Below are 23336 nucleotides of genomic sequence, written 5' to 3' on the forward strand. Positions count from 1 at the left end.
ATGGTAACACCCAAATAAGTTTTTCAACTTGTTTAAGTCGGGGTCCACGTTAATCAATTCATGGTAGTTAATCAATTCATGGACACTCAAAGCAGATGCATTCCCAACGATAAAGTCAACGAAATCACAAAAGTGAATGTTGTTGTTGTTATTGACTTATGTGCTAATCAGATATATTTGGTCGCGGCATGACTGCCAGCTAATCGATGCTAACATGCTATTTAGGCTACCTGTATGTACATTTGAAACTTTATTTACATCCAGCGTTTCCTTCCACCCACATTTAATGCGAAACAAACACTTACCAATCGACGGATTTAAGTTGATCCAGTGTCAATGCGAAAGTCCTGATCGGTTGGTTTGCACATTTTACCGGCGATGCTAACGCAAAGATGGCCGAACAGCGTCTATAGCTATTCGCTCAATAGCTTCAGTTTCTTCTTCAATTTCGTTTTCGCTATCTGCCTCCATACTCCGACCATCTGTTTCAATACATGCGTAATCTGTTGAATCGCTTAAGCCGCTGAAATCCGAGTTTGAATCCAAGCTAATGTCGCTATATCTTGCTGTGGTATTCGCCATTGTTTGTATTGGAATCGCTATGTGACGTCACAGGGAAATGGACAGTGGCTTAAGCAAATAGCGAAAATCAAGCACTTTAAAGCTTTTTTTAGGGAAATTCCGGGACGGGTAAAATTTTGAAAAAAATTTTGAAAAATAAAATAAGCCACTGGGAACTGATTTTTATTGGTTTTAACCCTTCTGAAATTGCGATAATGTTCACATTTAAAAACGTGTTTTGGGGCTAAATGAGAATTCCGGGACACGTTATCTTCCTAAATAAACATTCCTTCTCCTCGCCAAGACAACATTTATGTCAATTCCTCTAACATTCTGCGTTTTAACAGCGGATTCCGTCTCAGGTTACGTGAAATCACGTCTTGCTTTTTTTGTTGAGTTCGGTGGTTATTGATTAGGCCGACGAGCCATGTGTCAAATAAAAAGTAGCAAACACGCCAGGGCTGAGCGATATATCGATGTACTCCATATATCTCGGGTTTGTCTCTGTGCGATACAGAAAATGACTATATCGTGATATTGGAGTATACGTTCTCACGCAGTTGCTTTTAGCTCTGGGCATTACACTCTTTCTTCTCTCTCCTTCTCACAGAGACTTAAAACAAGCGCACCTTCTTACAAACGTCACGCGTGCAGACAGGTAGCGACATGGCCATGTTAGCTGTGATGCTAACATGGCCATGTCGGTGCGGGAGAGAAAAGGTGCGAATCTGGTAACAAATGAAAGAAGAATTCCCAAGAAAAACAGCATTGTCTGGCGGTGGTTCGGCTTCAAGCGGGAAGATGTTGAGCAATTATGCGGCAAAAGCGTTGCTACAAAAAGTATCAGCACCGCTAAGGTAGAAAAATTTAAAAGTCACCTGCTACAGAATAAGAAGTGCTTGAAACTCCGCATGTCAACCTCTCCGTTCGGCGCCACACCAACAAAATGCCGAAGCAACTATTTCCAGATCAACACCGTATGAAAAAATAGTCAACCACATAGTGAAGGACAAACACTATTTGATTTCCTATTATGCAGCTCATTTTTATTTGACACTTACTGAAATATCTTGTGTGACATCATGCACAAAAGTGCACTTTTTTTGTTTTAAACTATTGTAGTGGCGTTCTGGACAAAAATTGTACTTTAATTTCGTGCTTTTTTTGATATGTCATCTTAGTGACATCATGCACAAAAGTGCACTTCATTTGTTTTTAACTATTGTAGTGGCGTTCTGGACAAAAATTGTACTTTAATTTCGTGCTTTTTTGATATGTCATCTTAGTGACATCATGCACAAAAGTGCACTTCATTTGTTTTTAACTATTGTAGTGGCGTTCTGTACAAAAATTGTACTTTAATTTCGTGCTTTTTTGATATGTCATCTTAGTGACATCATGCACAAAAGTGCACTTTATTTGTTTTAAACTATTGTAATGGCGTTCTGTACAAAAATTGTACTTTAATTTCGTGCTTTTTTTGATATGTCATCTTAGTGACATCATGCACAAAAGTGCACTTCATTTGTTTTTAACTATTGTAGTGGCGTTCTGTACAAAAATTGTACTTTAATTTCGTGCTTTTTTGATATGTCATCTTAGTGACATCATGCACAAAAGTGCACTTTATTTGTTTTAAACTATTGTAGTGGCGTTCGGGACAAAAATTGTACTTTAATTTTGTGCTTTTTTGATATGTCATCTTAGTGACATCATGCACAAAAGTGCACTTTATTTGTTTTAAACTATTGTAGTGGCGTTCTGTACAAAAATTTTACTTTAATTTCGTGCTTTTTTTGATATGTCATCTTAGTGACATCATGCACAAAAGTGCACTAATAGCTCGTTTTAAAATGTCTCTGACAATCTTGCACTTTCTGTTTTGGAAATTACATGAATGTTTCTGCCACTGCTTAACTGTTTAATAAATACACTTTTAGTTGTGATTTCCCTCTGAATGAAAGTTTAAAATAAGCATGTATTAATGCAGTATGAAGAAGAATGTTTTAATGTAGACACATAGAATCATCATATTGCTGTGATTATATGCATCAAGTATTCATTCAAGGCTAAGGCAAAATATGGAGATATGAATCATGTATCGTGACATGGCCTGAAAATATCGAGATATTAATAAAAGGCCGTATCGCCTAAAACACGCTCACTCATCTGTGTTACCGTCACAAGCATTTGTCGTTTTTTTTCCTTAGATTATTATATTTTCATGATCGTGAGAAGCCATAATTGAGATGTCATTTAAAATGTGATTGAAAGTCCAGCCCTAGTTTTAATCATTTTGTACTAATAGCTAAACAAAATGGTCATTATCTTACACTAATACATCACAAGGAGACCTCTTTGACATGAGAAGTTCAATGTTGTGGGAAATAACAACTTTCACAGGAATAAATTTGTTGGAGTCATACCGAAGACTATAAAAATTGGAATTGGGGGTTAAATCACCAAAAATGATACCCGGGCGCTGCTGCTCACTGCTCCCCTCACCTCCCAGGAGGGGATCAAGGGTGATGAGTCAAATGCAAGAGGATAATCTCACCACACCTAGTGTGTGTGTGTGTGTGTGTGTGTGTGTGTGTGTGTGTGTGTGTGTGTGTGTGTGTGTGTGTGTGTGTGACAATCATTGCTACTTTAACCGAAAATAACATATTTGTAATATTAACACAACTGAAACTTGTACCGTATTTTTCGGATTACAAGTCGCACCTGCCGAAAATGCATAGTAAAGAAGGAAATAAACATATATATATATATATATATATATAAATAAATATGTCGCACTGGAGTATAAGTCGCATTTTGGGGGGAAATTTATTTGATAAAATCCAACACCAAGAATAGACATTTGAAAGGCAATTTAAAATAAATAAAGAATAGTAAAGTGTACGTTATATGACACATAAATAACAACTGAGTAGGTGCCTGCTATGTTAACTAACATATTATGATAAGAGTCATTCAAATAACTATAACATATAAAACATGCTATTTGTTTACCAAACAATCTGTCACTCCTAATCGATAAATCCCATGAAATCTTCTTCCTCGATGTCGCTTCTAAACAACTCTGCCAACTCCAAAGGTATGCGCCGCTTCCTCTTGTCCTTTTCTGCTGCATATTTCACTACATCCAGCTTGTAATCTGCAGTACATGATCTCCTTTTCGGTGCCATTTTTGTTCAGCCCTTCTCATTTTTTATAAGTTACCGCCAACGATGAAATGATCCATTTTAATAGCTACGGCAGTAGCATATAGCAGTTAGCATTCCATTACCCACAATGCACTTCTGCCATGACCCTCCCCCGCCGAAGTCTTAATGATTGACGTGTGTGTGACGATTGCTGACATTTTCTTCGTCTCTTCCGCGAATGAGATAAATATATTACCGGATTTCCTTGAATTGCCGCCGGGTATATAGTATGCGCCTGCCTAGAATAACTCGTTTCGCAAAATATCATTTTTATTAGCGCATGTCTAGAATTTCCACCGGGTCAAACTTGTCACGTCACAAGTGACACTTCCCCTGTCATCATTTTCAAAATGGAGGAGGCTGATTTCAATCAATTGAAATCGCATAAAGGGAAGAAGATTAAGAGCTATTCAGTAGGATTTAAGGTCCAAGCTATTGAATATGCTAAAAAGAACAGTAAGCAGCTATGTTTTATTAATATACCGTAGCTGCGTGTGTCAAATATGAGTCATTAAATGACTCCCGCCTCCTGGTGGTAGAGGGCGCTATAATAATAATAATAATGGATTAGATTTATATTGCACTTTTCTATTGTTAGATACTCAAAGCGCTCACAGAGAAGTGGGAACCCATCATTCATTCACACCTGGTGGTGGTAAGCTACATTTGTAGCCACAGCTGGGGTAGACTGACAGAAGCGTGGCTGCCAGTTTGCGCCTACGGCCCCTCCGACCACCACCAATCATTCATTCATCATTCATTCACCAGTGTGAGCGGCATCGGGGGCAAAGGGTGAAGTGTCCTGCCCAAGGACACAACGGCAGCGATTTGGATGTCAATAGGTGGGAAGCGAACCTGCAACCCTCAGGTTTCTGGCACGGCCGCTCTACCCACTACGCCATGCCGCCCCGCTAGTGATCCTTCTTGCGACAACTCGGCTGCAGAAGAAGTGACAACAAGCAGCGATCGTTTATTTTTTCCTCTCGCTTGCACTTTTAACATGGAGGATTACATATCTAAAATAAAGCAGTTTTCTAAACTGGACTTTCAATCGAAGCAGGAGGTAATAAAGGAAGATCTCCATGGAGACAGAGAGACTTTTAAAACTGAAGAAAGATAAGGAAGACTTCTATAAACAAGTTATCGATGCTTTTGATCAGAAGGAGCTGCGCATGGTTTGATTGATTGATTGATACTTTTATTAGTAGATTGCACAGTACAGTACATATTCCGCACAATTGACCACTAAATGGTAACACCCCAATAAGATTTTCAACTTGTTTAAGTCGGGGTCCACGTTAATCAATTCATGGACTTCATTTATAAGTAAAGGTAAGACCATAATAACGTTTTTTTTTATTAAATGTGCTTTTCATGATGGTATCCTTACATCACACTCAAATTTATAAGCGCAGGCCTAAATTTACCGCATGCCTTTGGTAAGCGCCGTAGTGAGAAGAGGTTTCAAATTAATAAGCGCCCCGGTGGCAATTCGAGGAAATACGGATTTTGATATTTTACGGTAACGTGTTAAAAATTTCACACATAAGTCGTTCCGTAGTTTATGTCTAAAACTGCGACTTATTGTCCGAAAAATACGGTAATTAATCATCGAATAATACACGTTAGGACTTTAGTTTGCGTGTGACCCCAATACTCCAGTGAGTACGATCATTGGAATCGTGCATGGATGTCGTACAAAAAACAGCTGATATGAAAACAAAAGCTTCTTACGTCTTTGTGCGGTCCTCCGATCATGTGACCAGGCCTCGGTCTGCCCGCTAAAAAGCACAGGCGCTGCCCCCTGGTGGCGGGAGGGCGCGCATCCTTCCCTTCTTTTTTTTTTTGTCGTAAATTGGTCGTCTTCATCTCCGCAGAGTCTGCAGCAAATCAACATTCATAATATTCATGGGAAAATGAGGATAAGCTCCTCCTGTTGATCCACAAAACGTCTTGTGCTCCAGTCGTCACGGACTGCTGACGAGTTCCCTGACATCCCATAATATGTGTGTGTGTGTGCGTGTGTGTGTGTGTGTGATGTGGTAATGAGGAAGGAGGTCACAATATGACACAACGCAGCCTGTGGGAACCTGTGGAACGTTCTGCCCTCCATTTCATCTTCTTCTTTTTCTTCTGGTTCTTCTCTGGGACTTGTTGCCTGGCAACAAGGGAACACAGGAATCAAAGTGCAATTCCAGCTCATTCTCTCATCAGATGAATATTTAGATTCATCGCAATTAACTACACGCATGCATCATTTCAATTCACTTTAAGAAAAGACCCTAATATTTTCCAGGAGTATGAAGATTGTAATTGAGTGAATTATATTTATATAGCGCTTTTCTCTAGTGACTCAAAGCGCTTTACATAGTGAAACCCAATATCTAAGTTACATTTTTAAACCAGTGTGGGTGGCACTGGGAGCAGGTGGGTAAAGTGTCTTGCCCAAGGACACAACGGCAGTGACTAGGGTGGCAGAAGCGGGAATCGAACCTGCAACCCTCAAGTTGCTGACACGGCTGCTCTACCAACCGAGCTATACCGGCCCAATTGTAATTGAGTGAATGCTCCAAACTGGTAAGGACCAGATGAGTCACCCGCTGGCCTGTTCTAAAAAATCGCTCAAAAAGCATCTGTGGAGAGGCGGGGCCCGGCCCAAGATGGCGGCGAGGAGTCGGGGATGGTGAGCGAGCGGCGAGGCAGGGCGTGCCGGGACCGACGCCACAAACAAGATCAGGTGTGTGGATCGCGCACCCGTACACGATTAACGTATCTCCTCTCGCTGTGTAAAAGGGGGAGAGGGAGGAGAGAACGGGGCTGGTGCGGAGCGAGAGCAACCCGTACGAGGAAGGAACGAGAAAGAGACGACAACACGAGCAACCCGGAAGAGAGCGAGAGGCAGACGCAGACAACGGGAAGGATGAAAAGCAACACGCAAAAGACTTTTGTTTATTGAAAAACAAAAGAAGTCTACACCTGCTCAAAAGGCATGTCCTTCCTTGGTGGTCCCTGGAACCCGCAAGACGACGGCTTGAGTCTTTCACAGCAGCACTTATCAGTGAGTTGCCTCTATTTTTTAAATTGTATTTATTTACTAGCAAGCTGGGCTCGCTTTGCTCGACATTTTTCATTCTAAAAGAGACTAAACTCAAATAGAGTTTGAAAATCCAAGAAAATATTTTAAAGACCTGTTCTTCACTTGTTTAAATAAAAAAAAACAATTTTTTTATTTTACTTCTTATAACTTTCAGAAAGACAATTTTAGAGAAAAAAATACAACCTTAAAAATGACTTTAGTATTTTTAAACACATATATCTTTTTACCTTTTAAATTCCTTCCTCTTCTTTCCTGACAATTTAAATCAATGCTCAAGTAAATTTATTTTTTTGATGTAAAGAATGATAAATGCATTTTAATTTAATTCTTCATTTTAGCTTCTGTTTTTTCGACGAAGAATATTTGTGAAATATTTTTTCAAACTTACTAGGCTTAAAATAAAATAAAAATATTCTGGCAAATCTAGAAAATCTGTAGAATCAAATTTAAATCTTATTGCAAATACATTTGAATTTCTTTTAAAAATTTTGTTCAGGAAAATCTAGAAAAAAATAACGATTTGTCTTTGTTAGAAATATAGCTTGGTCCAATTTGTTATATATTCTAAAAAGTGCAGATTGGATTTTAACCTATTTAAAACATGTCATCAAAAGTATATATTTGTTGTGAGAAATCATTAAGATGATCAGTGTTTCCACAAAGATAAATATCATTAATTATTAATAATAACATCGAGTTAAAGGTAAATTGAGCAAATTGGCTATTTCTGGTAATTTATCTAAGTGTGTATCAAACTGGTAGCCCTTCGCATTAATCAGTACCCAAGAAGTAGCTCTTGCTTTCCAAAAGGTTGGTGACCCCTGCTCTAAAGCATTCACACGTACCTTAAACCAGCACAACTTTTTGAAAATGCTGCTAAGAAATCGGACATTTTAGGCAGCTACCATGAAAAAAAAAAAGCCAGCTAAATCCTGGAGGGATAAAAGCAGCCTGAGAACATAATCGAGTCACCGAGTCCTGATTATGTCTTTGCGTTTCCCAGCTGGGGTGTTGTTCTTTTCTTGGTTTGCTTTTTTCTGTAAACATCCAGCTTCTTGCTGACTTGCATAAAAACTCCACATTAGTCTCCCAAGCGCTTCGTAGCTTGATAAAATACATTTCTTATAAATTACTTTTGTCAGCTTAGTTATTTTAATGACGGTTTTGTCCACGCCTGAATTGTACTTTTTCAATAAATAAATACAAACAATTTAAATAAAGGATTTATATAATAAATATAATGCAATTTTAATTTAAAATACATTTCTTAGATATTATGAAATATGGATTTTCTCTAAATAAAAATGTAAATTTATATATGTATAATTTTAATTTAAAACATTTCTTAAATATTACTTTTGTCAGCATAGTTATTTCAGTGACTAGTTTATGCACGCCTCTATTGTAATTTTTTAGTTTAAAAAAAATAAATAAAATGTATATAATAAATATAATACAATTTTAATTTAAAATACATTTCTTAAATATTAATTTTGTCAGCATAGAGTTATTTCCGTGCCTATTTTATCCACGTCTGTATTGCACTTCTTCATTAAATAAAAAACTATTTAAATCAAAGATTTATATAACAAATATAATACAGATTTAATTATAAATACAATCCTTAAATATTAATTTTGTCAGCATAGTTATTTCAGTAACTATTTTATGTACGGCTGTATTGTACTTTTTCGGTTTAAAAAATAAATATGATTTCTAAATATGATAAATATAATAATACAATTTCAATTTAAAATACATTTAAATATTACTTTTGTCAGCATAGAGTTATTTCAGTGCCTACTTTATCCACATCTGTATTGCACCTTTTCAGTGGATTTTCTTTAAATAAAAAAAAATAAAATAAATATATATATATATATATATATATATATATATATATATATATATAATTCTTATTTAAAATACATTTCTTAAATATTACTTTTGTCAGCTTAGAGTTATTTCAGTGCCTACTTTATCCACATCTGTATTGCACCTTTTCAGTGGATTTTCTTTAAATAAAAAAAAATAAAATAAATATATATATATATATATATATATATATATATAATTCTTATTTAAAATACATTTGTTAAATATTACTTTTGTCAGCTTAGAGTTATTTCAGTGCCTACTTTATCCATGTCCGTATTGCACTTTTTCAGTGGATTTTCTTTAAATTAAAGAAATAAAAATAAAAAATAAATAAATATATATATATATATATATATATATATATATATAAAATTCTTATTTAAAATAAATTTCTTAAATATTACTTTTGTCAACTTAGAGTTGTTTCAGTGACTTTTTTGTCCACGCCTGCATTGTACATTTTTTCAGTGTTTAATTTTTTTTTTTTTAAATAGATTTTCCCTCCTTCACGGTGGAAGCATCCGACGGTCGGTTGCGGCCGGTGGTAAGGAGACAAGAGAGTCCTGCTTCTTTGACAGGTGCAGGAGGAACGACGCAAGCTTTTCGCTCATGTCTACGGTAAGAGCCGACTTATTACCACAATTTTCTCACCAAAACCTGCCGGTTGACATGTGGTAGGGAACCATGTTTGCTTGACCGCTCTGTTCCATAGTAAAGCTTCACCGTCATCTTTCGGGAATGTAAACAAGGAAACACCGGCTGTGTTTGTGTTGCTAAAGGCGGCCGCAATACACCGCTTCCCACTTACATCTTTCTTCTTTGACGTCTCCATTATTAATTGAACAAATTGCAAAAGATTCAGCAACACAGATGTTCAGAATACTGTGGAATAATGCGATGAAAAGAGACGACTTATAGCTGTGAACGGTGCTTGACCAAAATGTCCTCTACAATGCGTGACGTCACGCGTCATCAAACCGCTACGTTTTAGCATGATACTTCCGTGCGAAATTTCAAATTGCAATTTAGTAAATTAAAAAGGCCGTATTGGCATGTGTTGCAATGTTAAGATTTCATCATTGATATATAAACTATCAGACTGCGAGGTCGGTAGTTGTGGGTTTCAGTAGGCTTTAAGTACTCAGTAACTACCAGCAGAGGGTGCAAATAATTCAAAATAAATCCACAAGAAACTCTACATTCTGTCTTCAGTTCTGCTTTGTTTCCTATTTAGGAGGATGTTTGAGTCATTCTGTGGAGCTAACTTATGTTTTGAACTTTTAAATAAAAATAACAGAAGTATGTGACCTAGAGATGTCCCGATCCAGGTTTTTGCACTTCCGATCCAATACCGATACTGACCGATACTGGCCTATCCGAGCATGTATTAAAGTTTAAAGTTATTTAGCCTACTTAGTTGTCAGATTCATGCTGAAAAGGATTTTAGTACTCTTGATAAAAACTAGCCAACTGAATTAGGTGAGTTTGAATAATACACAGTAGTTGGTATTTAAGGATAAACACAAAATATCAAAAATCATACATGACAAACAAATGGCATCATTAAACAGTAAAAAAGTGAACAGTATAAAGTGCAAATAATGCTATAAACATTATTAAAAAAAGCAAAACACACAAACAACCTAAGTGGGATAAAATGTCTATAACTCAGCATCGATACTTGCTCTTGAACAAGTGTAAACTTAAAAAAAAAAAATATATATATATATATATATATATATATATATATATACCTACACACTCCCTTCAATTGTTTGCCCCAGTTAGGGAGGGCAAACAATTTAAGTCCAAGCATAATGGGGAGATTCTTTCTAACAAAGACGAGCACTTCAAGATGCTCAGGTGTCAGCCTGCTCCTGTGTTCATCATTGATGAGTGCTAAAAAGCCTCTCACTCGCAAGAGTCCTTAAAATGTCTTACAACTTTACCACCACGCTTGACTTTATTGTGGCATGTTTTGCACTCCACCTCTTCATCTTTTTCGTTTTGTAGGATAAAATAATCCCACTCAGCTGACATTTTTACCGTAACTTTTAATTCACACGGCCGTCTGAACGGTTAAAACGCAGACCTGTGGATGTTTTGAAGGTGTTCTGGAAAATGCGGAACGAAGTTTAGGGAGCAGCAGAAGAGTGGAATGTATTATTTAAATCGGTGTGTTGGAAAACACGGACGGGAGTTTTTTTTAAAAACTGGATCTGGATCGGTATTTTCCCATGCCTTGCCGATACGCATTTTTTGGCAAATATCAGCGGCCCTAATGTGACCTAACAAAAGTCCTAAATAGGAAGATGAGTAGCATAACATATCAGTCAGTAGGACGCAATGCTCTGCTAACAAAGCCAAGACCCAAAACAAATAGTTTTAGGAGACAACCGAGGCCTTATGTTTCTGCATTTGGAGGCAATATTTACCTGATAACACGGACCAGCTCGTGAAAGGCCTTGTCCACGTTCATCGGAGGATCCTTGGCGCTGGTTTCGATATAAGTTATCTAAACAAAACAAAAGATTTGAGTGAAAAAACAACAAGAAGGTGCACACTTGCCGAGAAGTCGCTTACATTATGTTTCGCAGCCATTTCTTGGCCCTGGTCTGTGGTGATCTTTCTCAAGTGGACCAGGTCCACTTTGTTTGCCACCAGGACCATAGGAAAGGCCTCCCTGGGCGGGAGAAACAAACACAATGGTTCATATTTCATCAATAACACCCGGACACTGTGACCAAACATCAACAACTTCCTTCTTTTCCACTTTTAGAAGTGACTTTTGAGAAGATTTGGGTGTTAAACTGAGATGAGAAAAGAGGAAGTGACCTCATAACACGCTCCACCCTCTGAACATTTCTGCTGAGCCTGCTAAGTTCAACCGGACTGATTTGTACTCAATCTTTGTTTTCATGAGCTGTAGTTGGAACTTTGAAAAGCTTCATACTTGCACAACACACTTTGGGGGGAAAACTGAATACGGGAGACTTATTTGTATACCTTTGTCTTTGTGTCAAAAGAGTTTTATAATTAATTGAAAAAGTTGAATGGAGGCAAGTTTTGTGATCATTTGATTGACCTTTGAATGGAAATAGAAAAATATCACTTTTAAAAATACTAAGGCTTGAAACTATTTTTATTTGACTCTTTGGTGAGTTACTGCGTCACCTGTCACACTCCTGTTGTTTCACTATCATACAGTGTAGTGTCGCTATCATACAGTGTAGTGTCACTATCATAACAGTGTAGTGTCACTATCATACAGTGTAGTGTCACTATCATACAGTGTAGTGTCACTATCATAACAGTGTAGTGTCACTATCATACAGTGTAGTGTCACTATCATAACAGTGTAGTGTCACTATCATACAGTGTAGTGTCACTATCATACAGTGTAGTGTCACTATCATAACAGTGTAGTGTCACTATCATACAGTGTAGTGTCACTATCATACAGTGTAGTGTCGCTACCATACAGTGTAGTGTCACTACCATACAGTGTAGTGTCACTATCATACAGTGTAGTGTCACTATCATACAGTGTAGTGTCACTACCATACAGTGTAGTGTCACTACCATACAGTGTAGTGTCGCTATCATACAGTGTAGTGTCACTATCATACAGTGTAGTGTCACTACCATACAGTGTAGTGTCGCTATCATACAGTGTAGTGTCGCTATCATACAGTGTAGTGTCGCTACCATATAGTGTAGTGTCGCTATCATACAGTGTAGTGTCACTATCATACAGTGTAGTGTCACTACCATACAGTGTAGTGTCACTACCATACAGTGTAGTGTCACTCACTATCATACAGTGTAGTGTCACTACCATACAGTGTAGTGTCACTCACTATCATACAGTGTAGTGTCGCAATCATACAGTGTAGTATCACTATCATACAGTGTAGTGTCGCTATCATACAGTGTAGTGTCGCTATCATACAGTGTAGTGTCACTATCATAACAGTGTAGTGTCGCTATCATACAGTGTAGTGTCACTATCATACAGTGTAGTGTCACTATCATACAGTGTAGTGTCACTATCATACAGTGTAGTGTCACTATCATACAGTGTAGTGTCACTATCATAACAGTGTAGTGTCACTCATATAGTGTCAGTGTAGTGTCACTCATATAGTGTCACTATCATACAGTGTAGTGTCACTATTATACAGTGTAGTGTCACTATCATAAAGTGTAATGTCACAAGCATAAAGTGTAGCGTCACTATCATAAAGTGAAGCGTCATTATCATAAAGTGTAGCGTCATTATCATAAAGTGTAGCGTCACTTTCATAAAGTGTAGCGTCACTTTCATAAAGTGTAGCGTCACTTTCATAAAGTGTAGTGTCACAATCATAGAGTAGTGTCACGATCATACAGCGTAGCGTCACTATCATACAGTGTAGTGTCATTACCATACAGTGTAGTGTCACGATCATGAAGTGTAGTGTCACGATCATGAAGTGTAGTGTCACTGTCATAGTGTAGCGTCACTATTATAAAGTGAAGCCTCACTGTCATAAAGTGTAGCGTCACTTTCGTAAAGTGTAGTGTCACTTTCATGAAGTTTAGTGTCACTATCATAAAGTGTAGCATCACTTTCATAAAGTGCACCGTCACTTTCATAAAGTGTAGCATCACCATCATAAAGTGTAGTGTCACAATCATACACAGTAATGACACAATCAGAGTAGTGTCACTATTATAAAGTGTAGTGTCAGTATCATACAGTATAGCATCACGATTATACAGTGTAGCATCACTATCATGAAGTTTAGTGTCATGATCATAAAGCTGGACACTATGTTTAACAACCATATACGCGTGCGTGCGTGCGTGCGTGCGTGCGTGCGTGCGTGCGTGCGTGCGTGCGTGCGTGCGTGCGTGCGTGCGTGCGTGCGTGCGTGCGTGCGTGCCATCCCTCCATGATGTCTGACCTGTCTTTGACTCGCAGTATGAGTTGATGGAAGCGGTCAACGTGTTCAAAGCTGGCCTTGTCGGTGACAGAGAAGACGATGAGGAAGCCGTCCCCCGTCCTCATGTACTGCTCCCTCATGGCGCTGAACTCCTCCTGGCCTGCTGTGTCCAGCACTGGGCGGCACATACGGCAACACACAAACATGCCTTACTGACTTATTGCTTATTTTTTCAACAACAACAAAAAAAAGGTCACATCATATGCTATGTTTTTTTTTTCTTGGACTCAACCTCAGACTTGCTACTCTTCTGACTTTGTCAGCCTTTTGTCCTGGCAAAAAATTAGTCGTCTAAATTTACAGTAAACAAATGTCATATTTTTGCCTTATTCCTGTGAGAATCCTGCGAGTGACTGAAACATTAAAGGAGTGGGACTATCCAGGACTAGCTGCAGTGTGCTCAAACAACCAGCAGGTAGCCGTTAATACAGTCTTCTCAGGTGGGTCCTCACCCACTCCCACTACAGAAACACCCCCCGGGTGTACCTGGTACTCACCGTCCAGTATGGCCCACTGCGCGTCTATCTCTGTGTGTTTGAGGTACGAGTCCTCTATGGTGGGGTCGTAGTCCGGCACGAAGATCTTCTGGAAAAACTGGATGGTGAGCGCACTCTTCCCGACACCGCCGTCTCCCACCACCACCAGCTTGTACGTCGGCAGGTTGTCACTTGGCACGGCGCTGGTCGCCATGGCTACCCCGCGGCGGTGGAAAGGTGGCGTGTGCGCAGCAGCTGAGACGCTCGGGCCTGCAATGGAGGGCGCGAAGGGCAAAATCAAAACTTTGGACTGATGAAAACGGACAGATATAAGCTCCAACTATATGCTGCTTTGTATTAGCGGAGGATGCATGTGCCTGTACGGGCCAGTCTGCCCCACAACCAGAGAAAAAGGACTATGACTTATAGTTGAGGAAGAGAAAGATATGATACAGTAGTATCTGCTCACAGATGCCACCTGGTGGTTGTTTGAGCACACTGCACCTAGTACTGGAAAACTGAACGCCCACGCTTTAATGCTTCAGTCAACCGCAGGATTCTCACAGGAATGAGGCAAAAATTAATCCAGACCTACTGCAGTGAAACCTTGATTTACGAACCCTTCCATTTGAAAACCTTTCAGTTCACAAACGTTTTGTGCGCAAACCCTTCATTTCATGTCCCGCTGAATTGTGAAATGAATTATATTTATATAGCGCTTTTTCTCTAGTTACTCAAAGCGCTTTACATAGTGAAAACCATTATCTAAGTAACATTTAAACCAGTGTGGGTGGCACTGGGAGCAGGTTTTGCCCAAGGACACAACAGCAGTGACTAGGATGGCGGAAGCGGGGATCAAACCTGGAACCCTCACCTTGCTGGCACGGCCACTCTACCAATTAAGTTGTACCGCCCCTCTTCTTCGTCCTCTATCTCTTTGTGCTTGCTCACATCAAAGAGATAGTGGAAGCCAAGAAAACACACACACACACACACACACACACACACACACACACACAGGGCCACTCCCTCCGTTTGCTCGTTTCTCGTCAAATCCTCCTTTGCCGATATTAATATAAATTAAATTTCCTTTTTTAACGTTTGTTATTGTAGCAATATGTTAAATTTATAAATTACTTTCGTCAAAGTTAGCGCCCCCTAGGAATAAAATACAGACAAAACTGCTCCTAGGAAGAAAACACAGACAAAACTGCCTGTGACTTCCAGTAGGAATGTCGGAGACATGAAACAAAAACCTCTATGTAGGTCTCACTTAGACCTACATTTCATATATTGACAGGCCCCAGCAAAAATCAACAGGAAGTTTGCAATCCCCCCCTTCAAAACAAAAGTTTTGTAAAAACTGGTCACCTTTTTTCAAACATTATCTCCTCTGAGCGCGTTTGTCGTGTCAGCTTCAAACTACCACAGGAGAGGGATTGAACACTTCTGATTAAAAGTTGATGAAAGAGTTTTAATTACTGCCACGGTTTTGATTTTATCAGCCTTCAAAGAACCGCTGCGCTGGAAACCATTTCAAAGATGGCCGCCATGCGCGGACACAGTGAGCGAGACGTTTTTTTTCCATACCGTCTGCTGCTGGTGCGCACGCACCAACATTTTTGAGGGAGGGGCTGTGATCGTCTATACCAAGATGGCTGCCAGGTGCTGTAGCTAAGCCGGTATGTTTTAAAGTTGTCGTTTGCCTGCATATCCTAAAAACAACTGTCCAACATTTTTCAACTAATTGTGAACTTATTGGTGCCGACCATCAGGGCCGAGTGTGTCGATGTTGAGATATTACGCCGAGTTGGTAAGTCTATCTGTTTTCTAATAGTAGCTACTAGCCGTACCCATGTATTTTCAATGGGCGGTTAGCATCGGGTTTTAATCCCGTTTCCTCCTATGTTTCTGCTCCGAATGAATTTCTTTGTATGTCGAGTCTTTATTTTGGGTACTTACATATGGTGCCTGACTGTTGTGGCGTTTTAAGGCCATCTGCACTTTTTATGCGCCGAGTTGGTAAGTCTATCTGTTTGCTAATAGTAGCTACTAGCCGTACTCATGTATTTTCAATGGGCGGTTAGCATCGGGTTTTAATCCCGTTTCCTCCTATGTTTCTGCTCCGAATGAATTTCTTTGTATGTCGAGTCTTTATTTTGGGTACTTACATATGGTGCCTGACTGTTGTGGCGTTTTAAGGCCATCTGCACTTTTTATGCGCCGAGTTGGTAAGTCTATCTGTTTGCTAATAGTAGCTACTAGCCGTACTCATGTATTTTCAATGGGCGGTTAGCATCGGGTTTTAATCCCGTTTCCTCCTATGTTTCTGCTCCGATTGAATTTCTTTGTATGTCGAGTCTTTATTTTGGGTACTTACATATGGTGCCTGACTGTTGTGGCGTTTTAAGACCATCTGCACTTTTTATGCGCCGAGTTGGCAGGTGCATCTGTTTGCTAATAGTAGCTACTAGCCGTACCCATGTATTTTCAATGAGCGGTTAGCATAGGGTTTTTCTAACTTATAACTGTCAGTAGACACGTTATGGAAGGTAAAAACTACAACATTTATAATAAAAAGCAGTGTATAGTTCTAGCTTATATCTGTCAGTAGACACGTTATAGAAGGTAAAAACTAAAATATAATACAAAGTAGTGTGTTGTTCTAACTTAGATCTGGGAAGCCCAGACTTCCCTCTCCTCAGCCACTTCCATATATACTCGGTCCCGTCCATTGCTGCTTGCAGCTTTAATTATGTTTTATTTTCTATTTTTTGTATTATATTTTTATATGTGTAATGGATCTTAAAGGCCTACTGAAAAGAGATTTTCTTATTTAAACGGGGATAACAGGTCCATTCTATTGCCATATTTTTGCTGAAAGGATTTAGTAGAGAACATCGACGATAAAGTTCGCAACTTTTGGTCGCTAATAAAAAAGCCTTTCCTTTATCGGAAGTAGCAGACGATGACATCACCGGTGTGAGGGCTCCTCACATCCTCACATTGTTTATGATGTGAGCCTCCAGCAGCAGGAGCTATTCGGACAGAGAAAGCGTCAATTTCCCCATTAATTTGAGCGGGGATGAAAGATTCGTGGATGAGGAAATTTAGAGTGAAGGACTAGGGAAAAAAAAGGCGATTGCATTGGGAGTGATTCAGATGTTTTTAGACACATTTACTGGGATAATTCCGGGAAATCCCTTATCTTTCTATTGTGTTGCTAGTGTTTTAGTGAGTTAAATAGTACCTGATAGTCGGACGGGTGTGTCCACGGGTGTGTTGACGCCAGTCTCTGAGAGAAGTCACGAAGCTGCAGCAGGACAGAAGCTCTGCAGATCTCCGGTAAGAGGCGACTTTTTACCACAATTTTCTCACCGAAACCTGCTGGTTGACAAAGTGGTCGGGAACCATGTTCGCTTGACCGCTCTGATCCATAGTATCGCCTCACCTCCAGGAATTTTAAACAAGGAAACACCGTGTGTTTGAGTGGCTAAAGGCTAAAGCTTCCCATCTCCATCTTTCTTCTTTGACGTCTCCATTATTAATTGAACAAATTGCAAAAGATTCAGCAACACAGATGTCCAAAATACTGTGGAATTGCGCGATGAAAAGAGACGACTTCTAGCCGCATGTTGTGCTGGGCTAGTATGTCCCCTCCCAACCAATAACATCACAAACACGTGTCATCATTCCGAGACGTTTTCAACAGGAAACTCCGCGGGAAATTTAAAATTGTAATTTAGTAAACTAAACATTGGCATGTGTTGCAATGTTAAGATTTCATCATTGATATATAAACTATCAGACTGCGTGGTCGCTAGTAGTGGGTTTCTGTAGGCCTTTAAGGTCTGCAATAAAGATTGATGATGATTAATATATTTTTCTCCTGGTTCTTAATCAGATAGGTCCTAAAAATAGCAGCACTGCCGCTCACTGCTCCCCTCACCTCCCAGTGGGTGATCAAGGCTGATGGGTCAAATGCAGAGAATAATTTCGCCACACCTAGTGTTTTTGTGACAATTATTGCTACTTTAACTTTATTAGTAATGATGGACATTGACGGATACAAAAACACTTCCATCAGCCCGCGGTTTGTCAAATCAATCAATCAATCAATGTTTACTTATATAGCCCTAAATCACTAGTGTCTCAAAGGGCTGCACAAACCACTACGACATCCTCGGTAGGCCCACATAAGGGCAAGGAAAACTCACACCCAGTGGGACGTCGGTGACAATGATGACTATGAGAACCTTGGAGAGGAGGAAAGCAATGGGTGTCGAGTGGGTCTAACATGATACTGAGAAAGTTCAATCCATAATGGATCCAACACAGTCGCGAGAGTCCAGTCCAAAGCGGATCCAACATAGCAGCGAGAGTCCCGTTCACAGCGGAGCCAGCAGGAAACCATCCCAAGCGGAGGCGGATCAGCAGCGCAGAGATGTCCCCAGCCGATACACAGGCGAGCAGTACATGGCCACCGGATCGGACCGGACCCCCTCCACAAGGGAGAGTGGGACATAGGAGAAAAAGAAAAGAAACGGCAGATCAACTGGTCTAAAAAGGGAGTCTATTTAAAGGCTAGAGTATACAAATGAGTTTTAAGGTGAGACTTAAATGCTTCTACTGAGGTGGCATCTCGAACTTTTACCGGGAGGGCATTCCAGAGTACTGGAGCCCGAAATGAAAACGCTCTATAGCCCGCAGACTTTTTTTGGGGCTTTGGGAATCACTAATAAGCCGGAGTCCTTTGAACGCAGATTTCTTGCCGGGACATATGGTACAATACAATCGGCAAGATAGGATGGATCTAGACCGTGACTTTGAACAAACTGGAAAGGCTTTCAAGAGAGAGCCCACCTTCTGGTCCGTTAACAAAACTGGGAGAAAAAAAAATGTCGTGCTGCATGTGTTTGTCCATCTGTTTGTGAGCTGCCAGTCACTTGGTGCTTCATGGGAGACGAGCTCAGGAAAGGACAGACTGTGCCATTTACCATGATCGACTCTAGCACGATATACGATATTATTCAGCCGATTGGAGCTTGGAGTACTATCATTACATCGTAATAATGCAGGTGTGTCACAAACTTATCGACGACAAGCGAACGAAGGCGTCCTCAACACCCTGTGGCGCCCTTGCTAACGTCCCTGTACAGTGCAAAGCCACATTAAAGTCAGCAGCCCTGCTCTCCATGGCAGCTAATAAACCATGTTAATGCATTCACATCTCATCAGAATCAGAATAGTTTTTATTGCCATTGTTTGAGAACGGGTTCACAAACTAGGATATTTTCTTGGTGCAATCGTGCAACATAAAACACATATAACACAGAATAGGTGATAAAATGAGCTATCAGATCTTGTTATTGTTTTTATATGAATAAAGTGCACGCAAGACATTAGGTTGACTTAACAAGAGGAAACATTTTCTCCTCTCATTTTCAACATTTAAGCAATTTTCAATAAAAGTACAACAACCAAGATTTTAAAAAGTAGATTTACCTGCTACTTCTGTTGAGATAGAAATAAAACAAATACAAAATACATTAATATAGAAATAATTTCAGGTTAAGCGAGCAGTGGTTTGACCTGCTACTACTCCCTACTGTAATAAAGAGGCGCAACAAATGCAAATACCACAACACAACAACATAAAGCCACAAAACAACAACAAAAAGCTATAGCACAATTGCAAATGTCACAACAAATACGCCCCCGAACCAACACAAAGACACTTAAAAGTCACAAATCACAACAAATAAACGCCACAACACAACAACATTAAGCCAGAACACAACAACTTTCACTATTACTCAATTGCCACAGTCGCAACAAATACAAACACCACAACTTAAAGCCAAAATCCAACAACATAAAGCCACAACACAACTTTCACTATTACCCAATTGCAAAAGTCACAACGAATAAACGCCACAACACAACAAAAAGCCAAAACACAACATAAAGCCACAACGCAACTTTCAGCTATAGCACGATTACAAATGTCACAACAAATACAAACGCCACAACACAACAATTTTCATCTACTACACAATTGCAAAAGTCACAACAAATAAACGCCACAACACAACAACATTAAGCCGGAACACAACAACTTTCACTACTACTCAATTGCCACAGTCGCAACAAATACAAACACCACAACTTAAAGCCAAAATTCAACAACATAAAGCCACAACACAACTTTCACTATTACCCAATTGCAAAAATTCACAACAAATGAACGCCACAACACAACATAAAGCCAAAACACAAAGTAAAGCCACAACGCAACTTTCAGCTATAGCACGATTACAAATGTCACAACAAATACAAACGCCCCAAACCAACAACTTTCAGCTGTTACACAATTGCAAAAGTCCCAACAAATAAACGCCACAACACAACAACATTAAGCCAGAACACAACAACTTTCACTATTACTCAATTGCCACAGTCGCAACAAATACAAACACCACCACTTAAAGCCAAAATTCAACAACATAAAGCCACAACACAACTTTCACTATTACCCAATTGCAAAAGTCACAACAAATAAATGCCACAACACAACAAAAAGCCAAAACACAACAAAAAGCCACAACGCAACTTTCAGCTATAGCACGATTACAAATGTCACAACAAATACAAACGCCCCAAACCAACAACTTTCAGCTGTTACACAATTGCAAAAGTCACAACAAATAAACGCCACAACACAACAACATTAAGCCAGAACACAACAACTTTCACTATTACTCAATTGCCACAGTCGCAACAAATACAAACACCACAACTTAAAGCCAAAATTTAACAACATAAAGGCACAACACAACTTTCGCTATTACCCAATTGCTAAAGTCACAACAAATAAACGCCACAACACAACATAAAGCCAAAACACAACATAAAGCCACAACGCAACTTTAAGCTATAGCACGATTACAAATGTCACAACAAATACAAACGCCCCAAACTGGGAACTTTCAGCTGTTACACAATTGCAAAAGTCACAACAAATAAACGCCACAACACAACAACATTAAGCCAGAACACAACAACTTTCACTACTACTCAATTGCCACAGTCGCAACAAATACAAACACCACAACTTAAAGCCAAAATTCAACAACATAAAGCCGCAACACAACTTTCACTATTACCCAATTGCAAAAGTCACAACAAATAAAGGCCACAACACAACAAAAAGCCAAAACACAACATAAAGCCAAAACGCAACTTTCAGCTATAGCACGATTACAAATGTCACAACAAATACAAACGCCCCAAACCAACAACTTTCAGCTGTTACACAATTGCAAAAGTCACAACAAATAAACGCCACAACACAACAACATTAAGCCAGAACACAACAACTTTCACTACTACTCAATTGCCACAGTCGCAACAAATACAAACACCACAACTTAAAGCCAAAATTCAACAACATAAAGCCGCAACACAACTTTCACTATTACCCAATTGCAAAAGTCACAACAAATAAACGCCACAACACAACAAAAAGCCAAAACACAACATAAAGCCAAAACGCAACTTTCAGCTATAGCACGATTACAAATGTCACAACAAATACAAACGCCACAACACAACAATTTTCAGCTACTACACGATTGCAAAAGTCACAACAAATAAACGCCACAACACAACAACAGAGTGGCCACGACAGAACAACTTTCACTATTACACAACCGCAAATGTCACAACAAATAAACGCCACACCACAACAACTTTCAGCTATTACACAATTGCAAAAGTCACAACAAATAAACACCACAACACAACAACTTTGACTATTACTCAATTGCCACAGTCGCAACAAATACAAACACCACAACATAAAGCCCCAATTCAACAACATAAAGCCACAACACAACTTTCACTATTACACAATTGCAAAAGTCACAACAAATACAAACACTACAACACAACAACATAAAGCCACAACACAACAACATAAAGCCACAACATAACTTTCAGCTATAGCACGATTACAAAAGTCACAACAAATACAAACACCACAACACGGCAACTTTCAGCTATTACACAATTGCAAATGTCACGACAAATACAAATACAGAGTCCACTATGGACTGGACTCTCACTATTATGTTAGATCCACTATGGACTGGACTCTCACACTATTATGCTAGATCCACTATGGACTGGACTTTCACACTCTTATGCTAGATCCACTATGGACTGGACTTTCAGACTATTATGTTAGATCCACTATGGACTGGACTCTCACACTATTATGCTAGATCCACTATGGACTGGACTTTCACACTATTATGTTAGATCCACTATGGACTGGACTCTCACACTATTATGTTAGATCCACTATGGACTGGACTCTCTCACTATTATGTTAGATCCACTATGGACTGGACTCACACTATTATGTTAGATCCACTATGGACTGGACTCTCACTATTATGTTGGATCCACTATGGACTGGACTCTCACTATTATGTTAGATCCACTATGGACTGGACTCTCACTATTATGTTAGATCCACTATGGACTGGACTCTCACACTATTATGTTAGATCCACTATGGACTGCACTCTCACACTATTATGTTAGATCCACTATGGACTGGACTCTCACACTATTATGTTAGATCCACTATGGACTGGACTCTCTCACTATTATGTTAGATCCACTATGGACTGGACTCTCACTATTATGTTAGATCCACTATGGACTGGACTCTCACACTATTATGTTAGATCCACTATGGACTGCACTCTCACACTATTATGTTAGATCCACTATGGACTGGACTCTCACACTATTATGTTAGATCCACTATGGACTGGACTCTCTCACTATTATGTTAGATCCACTATGGACTGGACTCTCACACTATTATGTTATATCCACTATGGACTGGACTCTCTCACTATTATGTTAGATCCTTTATGGACTGGACTCACACTATTATGTTAGATCCACTATGGACTGGATTCTCACACTATTATGTTAGATCCACTATGGACTGGACTCTCTCACTATTATGTTAGATCCACTATGGACTGGACTCTCACACTATTATGTTAGATCCACTATGGACTGGACTCTCTCACTATTATGTTAGATC

At 39.3% G+C, this 23336-nt stretch overlaps 1 protein-coding gene and 1 long non-coding RNA gene across 3 annotated transcripts in view; both read right to left on the reverse strand.

Moving 5' to 3' along the window:
- Nucleotides 1-23336, reverse strand: part of LOC133564197 (uncharacterized) — a 285115-nt gene that overhangs the window by 1042 nt on the left and 260737 nt on the right. The window contains exon 2 of the long non-coding RNA XR_009809247.1: nucleotides 1-3285. This exon is cut by the window's left edge and continues 1042 nt beyond it. This is a non-coding gene — a long non-coding RNA (uncharacterized LOC133564197). The remainder of the gene's footprint in view (nucleotides 3286-23336) is intronic.
- LOC133564196 (ras-related protein M-Ras) overlaps nucleotides 3372-23336 on the reverse strand; it is a 43756-nt gene continuing 23791 nt past the window's right edge. The window contains exons 2-6 of one of the 2 annotated variants that reach the window (XM_061918345.1): nucleotides 14231-14479; nucleotides 13695-13848; nucleotides 11329-11428; nucleotides 11181-11260; nucleotides 3372-5928 (exon numbers count right to left, since the gene is read on the reverse strand). In XM_061918345.1, the coding sequence (XP_061774329.1) occupies nucleotides 5829-5928; nucleotides 11181-11260; nucleotides 11329-11428; nucleotides 13695-13848; nucleotides 14231-14423 (627 nt within the window). In that variant the 5' untranslated portion in view covers nucleotides 14424-14479 and the 3' untranslated portion in view covers nucleotides 3372-5828. The remainder of the gene's footprint in view (nucleotides 5929-11180; nucleotides 11261-11328; nucleotides 11429-13694; nucleotides 13849-14230; nucleotides 14480-23336) is intronic. The other variant, XM_061918346.1, reaches the window with a different exon arrangement.

This window comes from Nerophis ophidion, linkage group LG13 (genome assembly GCF_033978795.1).
Source record: "Nerophis ophidion isolate RoL-2023_Sa linkage group LG13, RoL_Noph_v1.0, whole genome shotgun sequence".
Classification (NCBI taxonomy): Eukaryota; Metazoa; Chordata; class Actinopteri; order Syngnathiformes; family Syngnathidae; genus Nerophis; species Nerophis ophidion.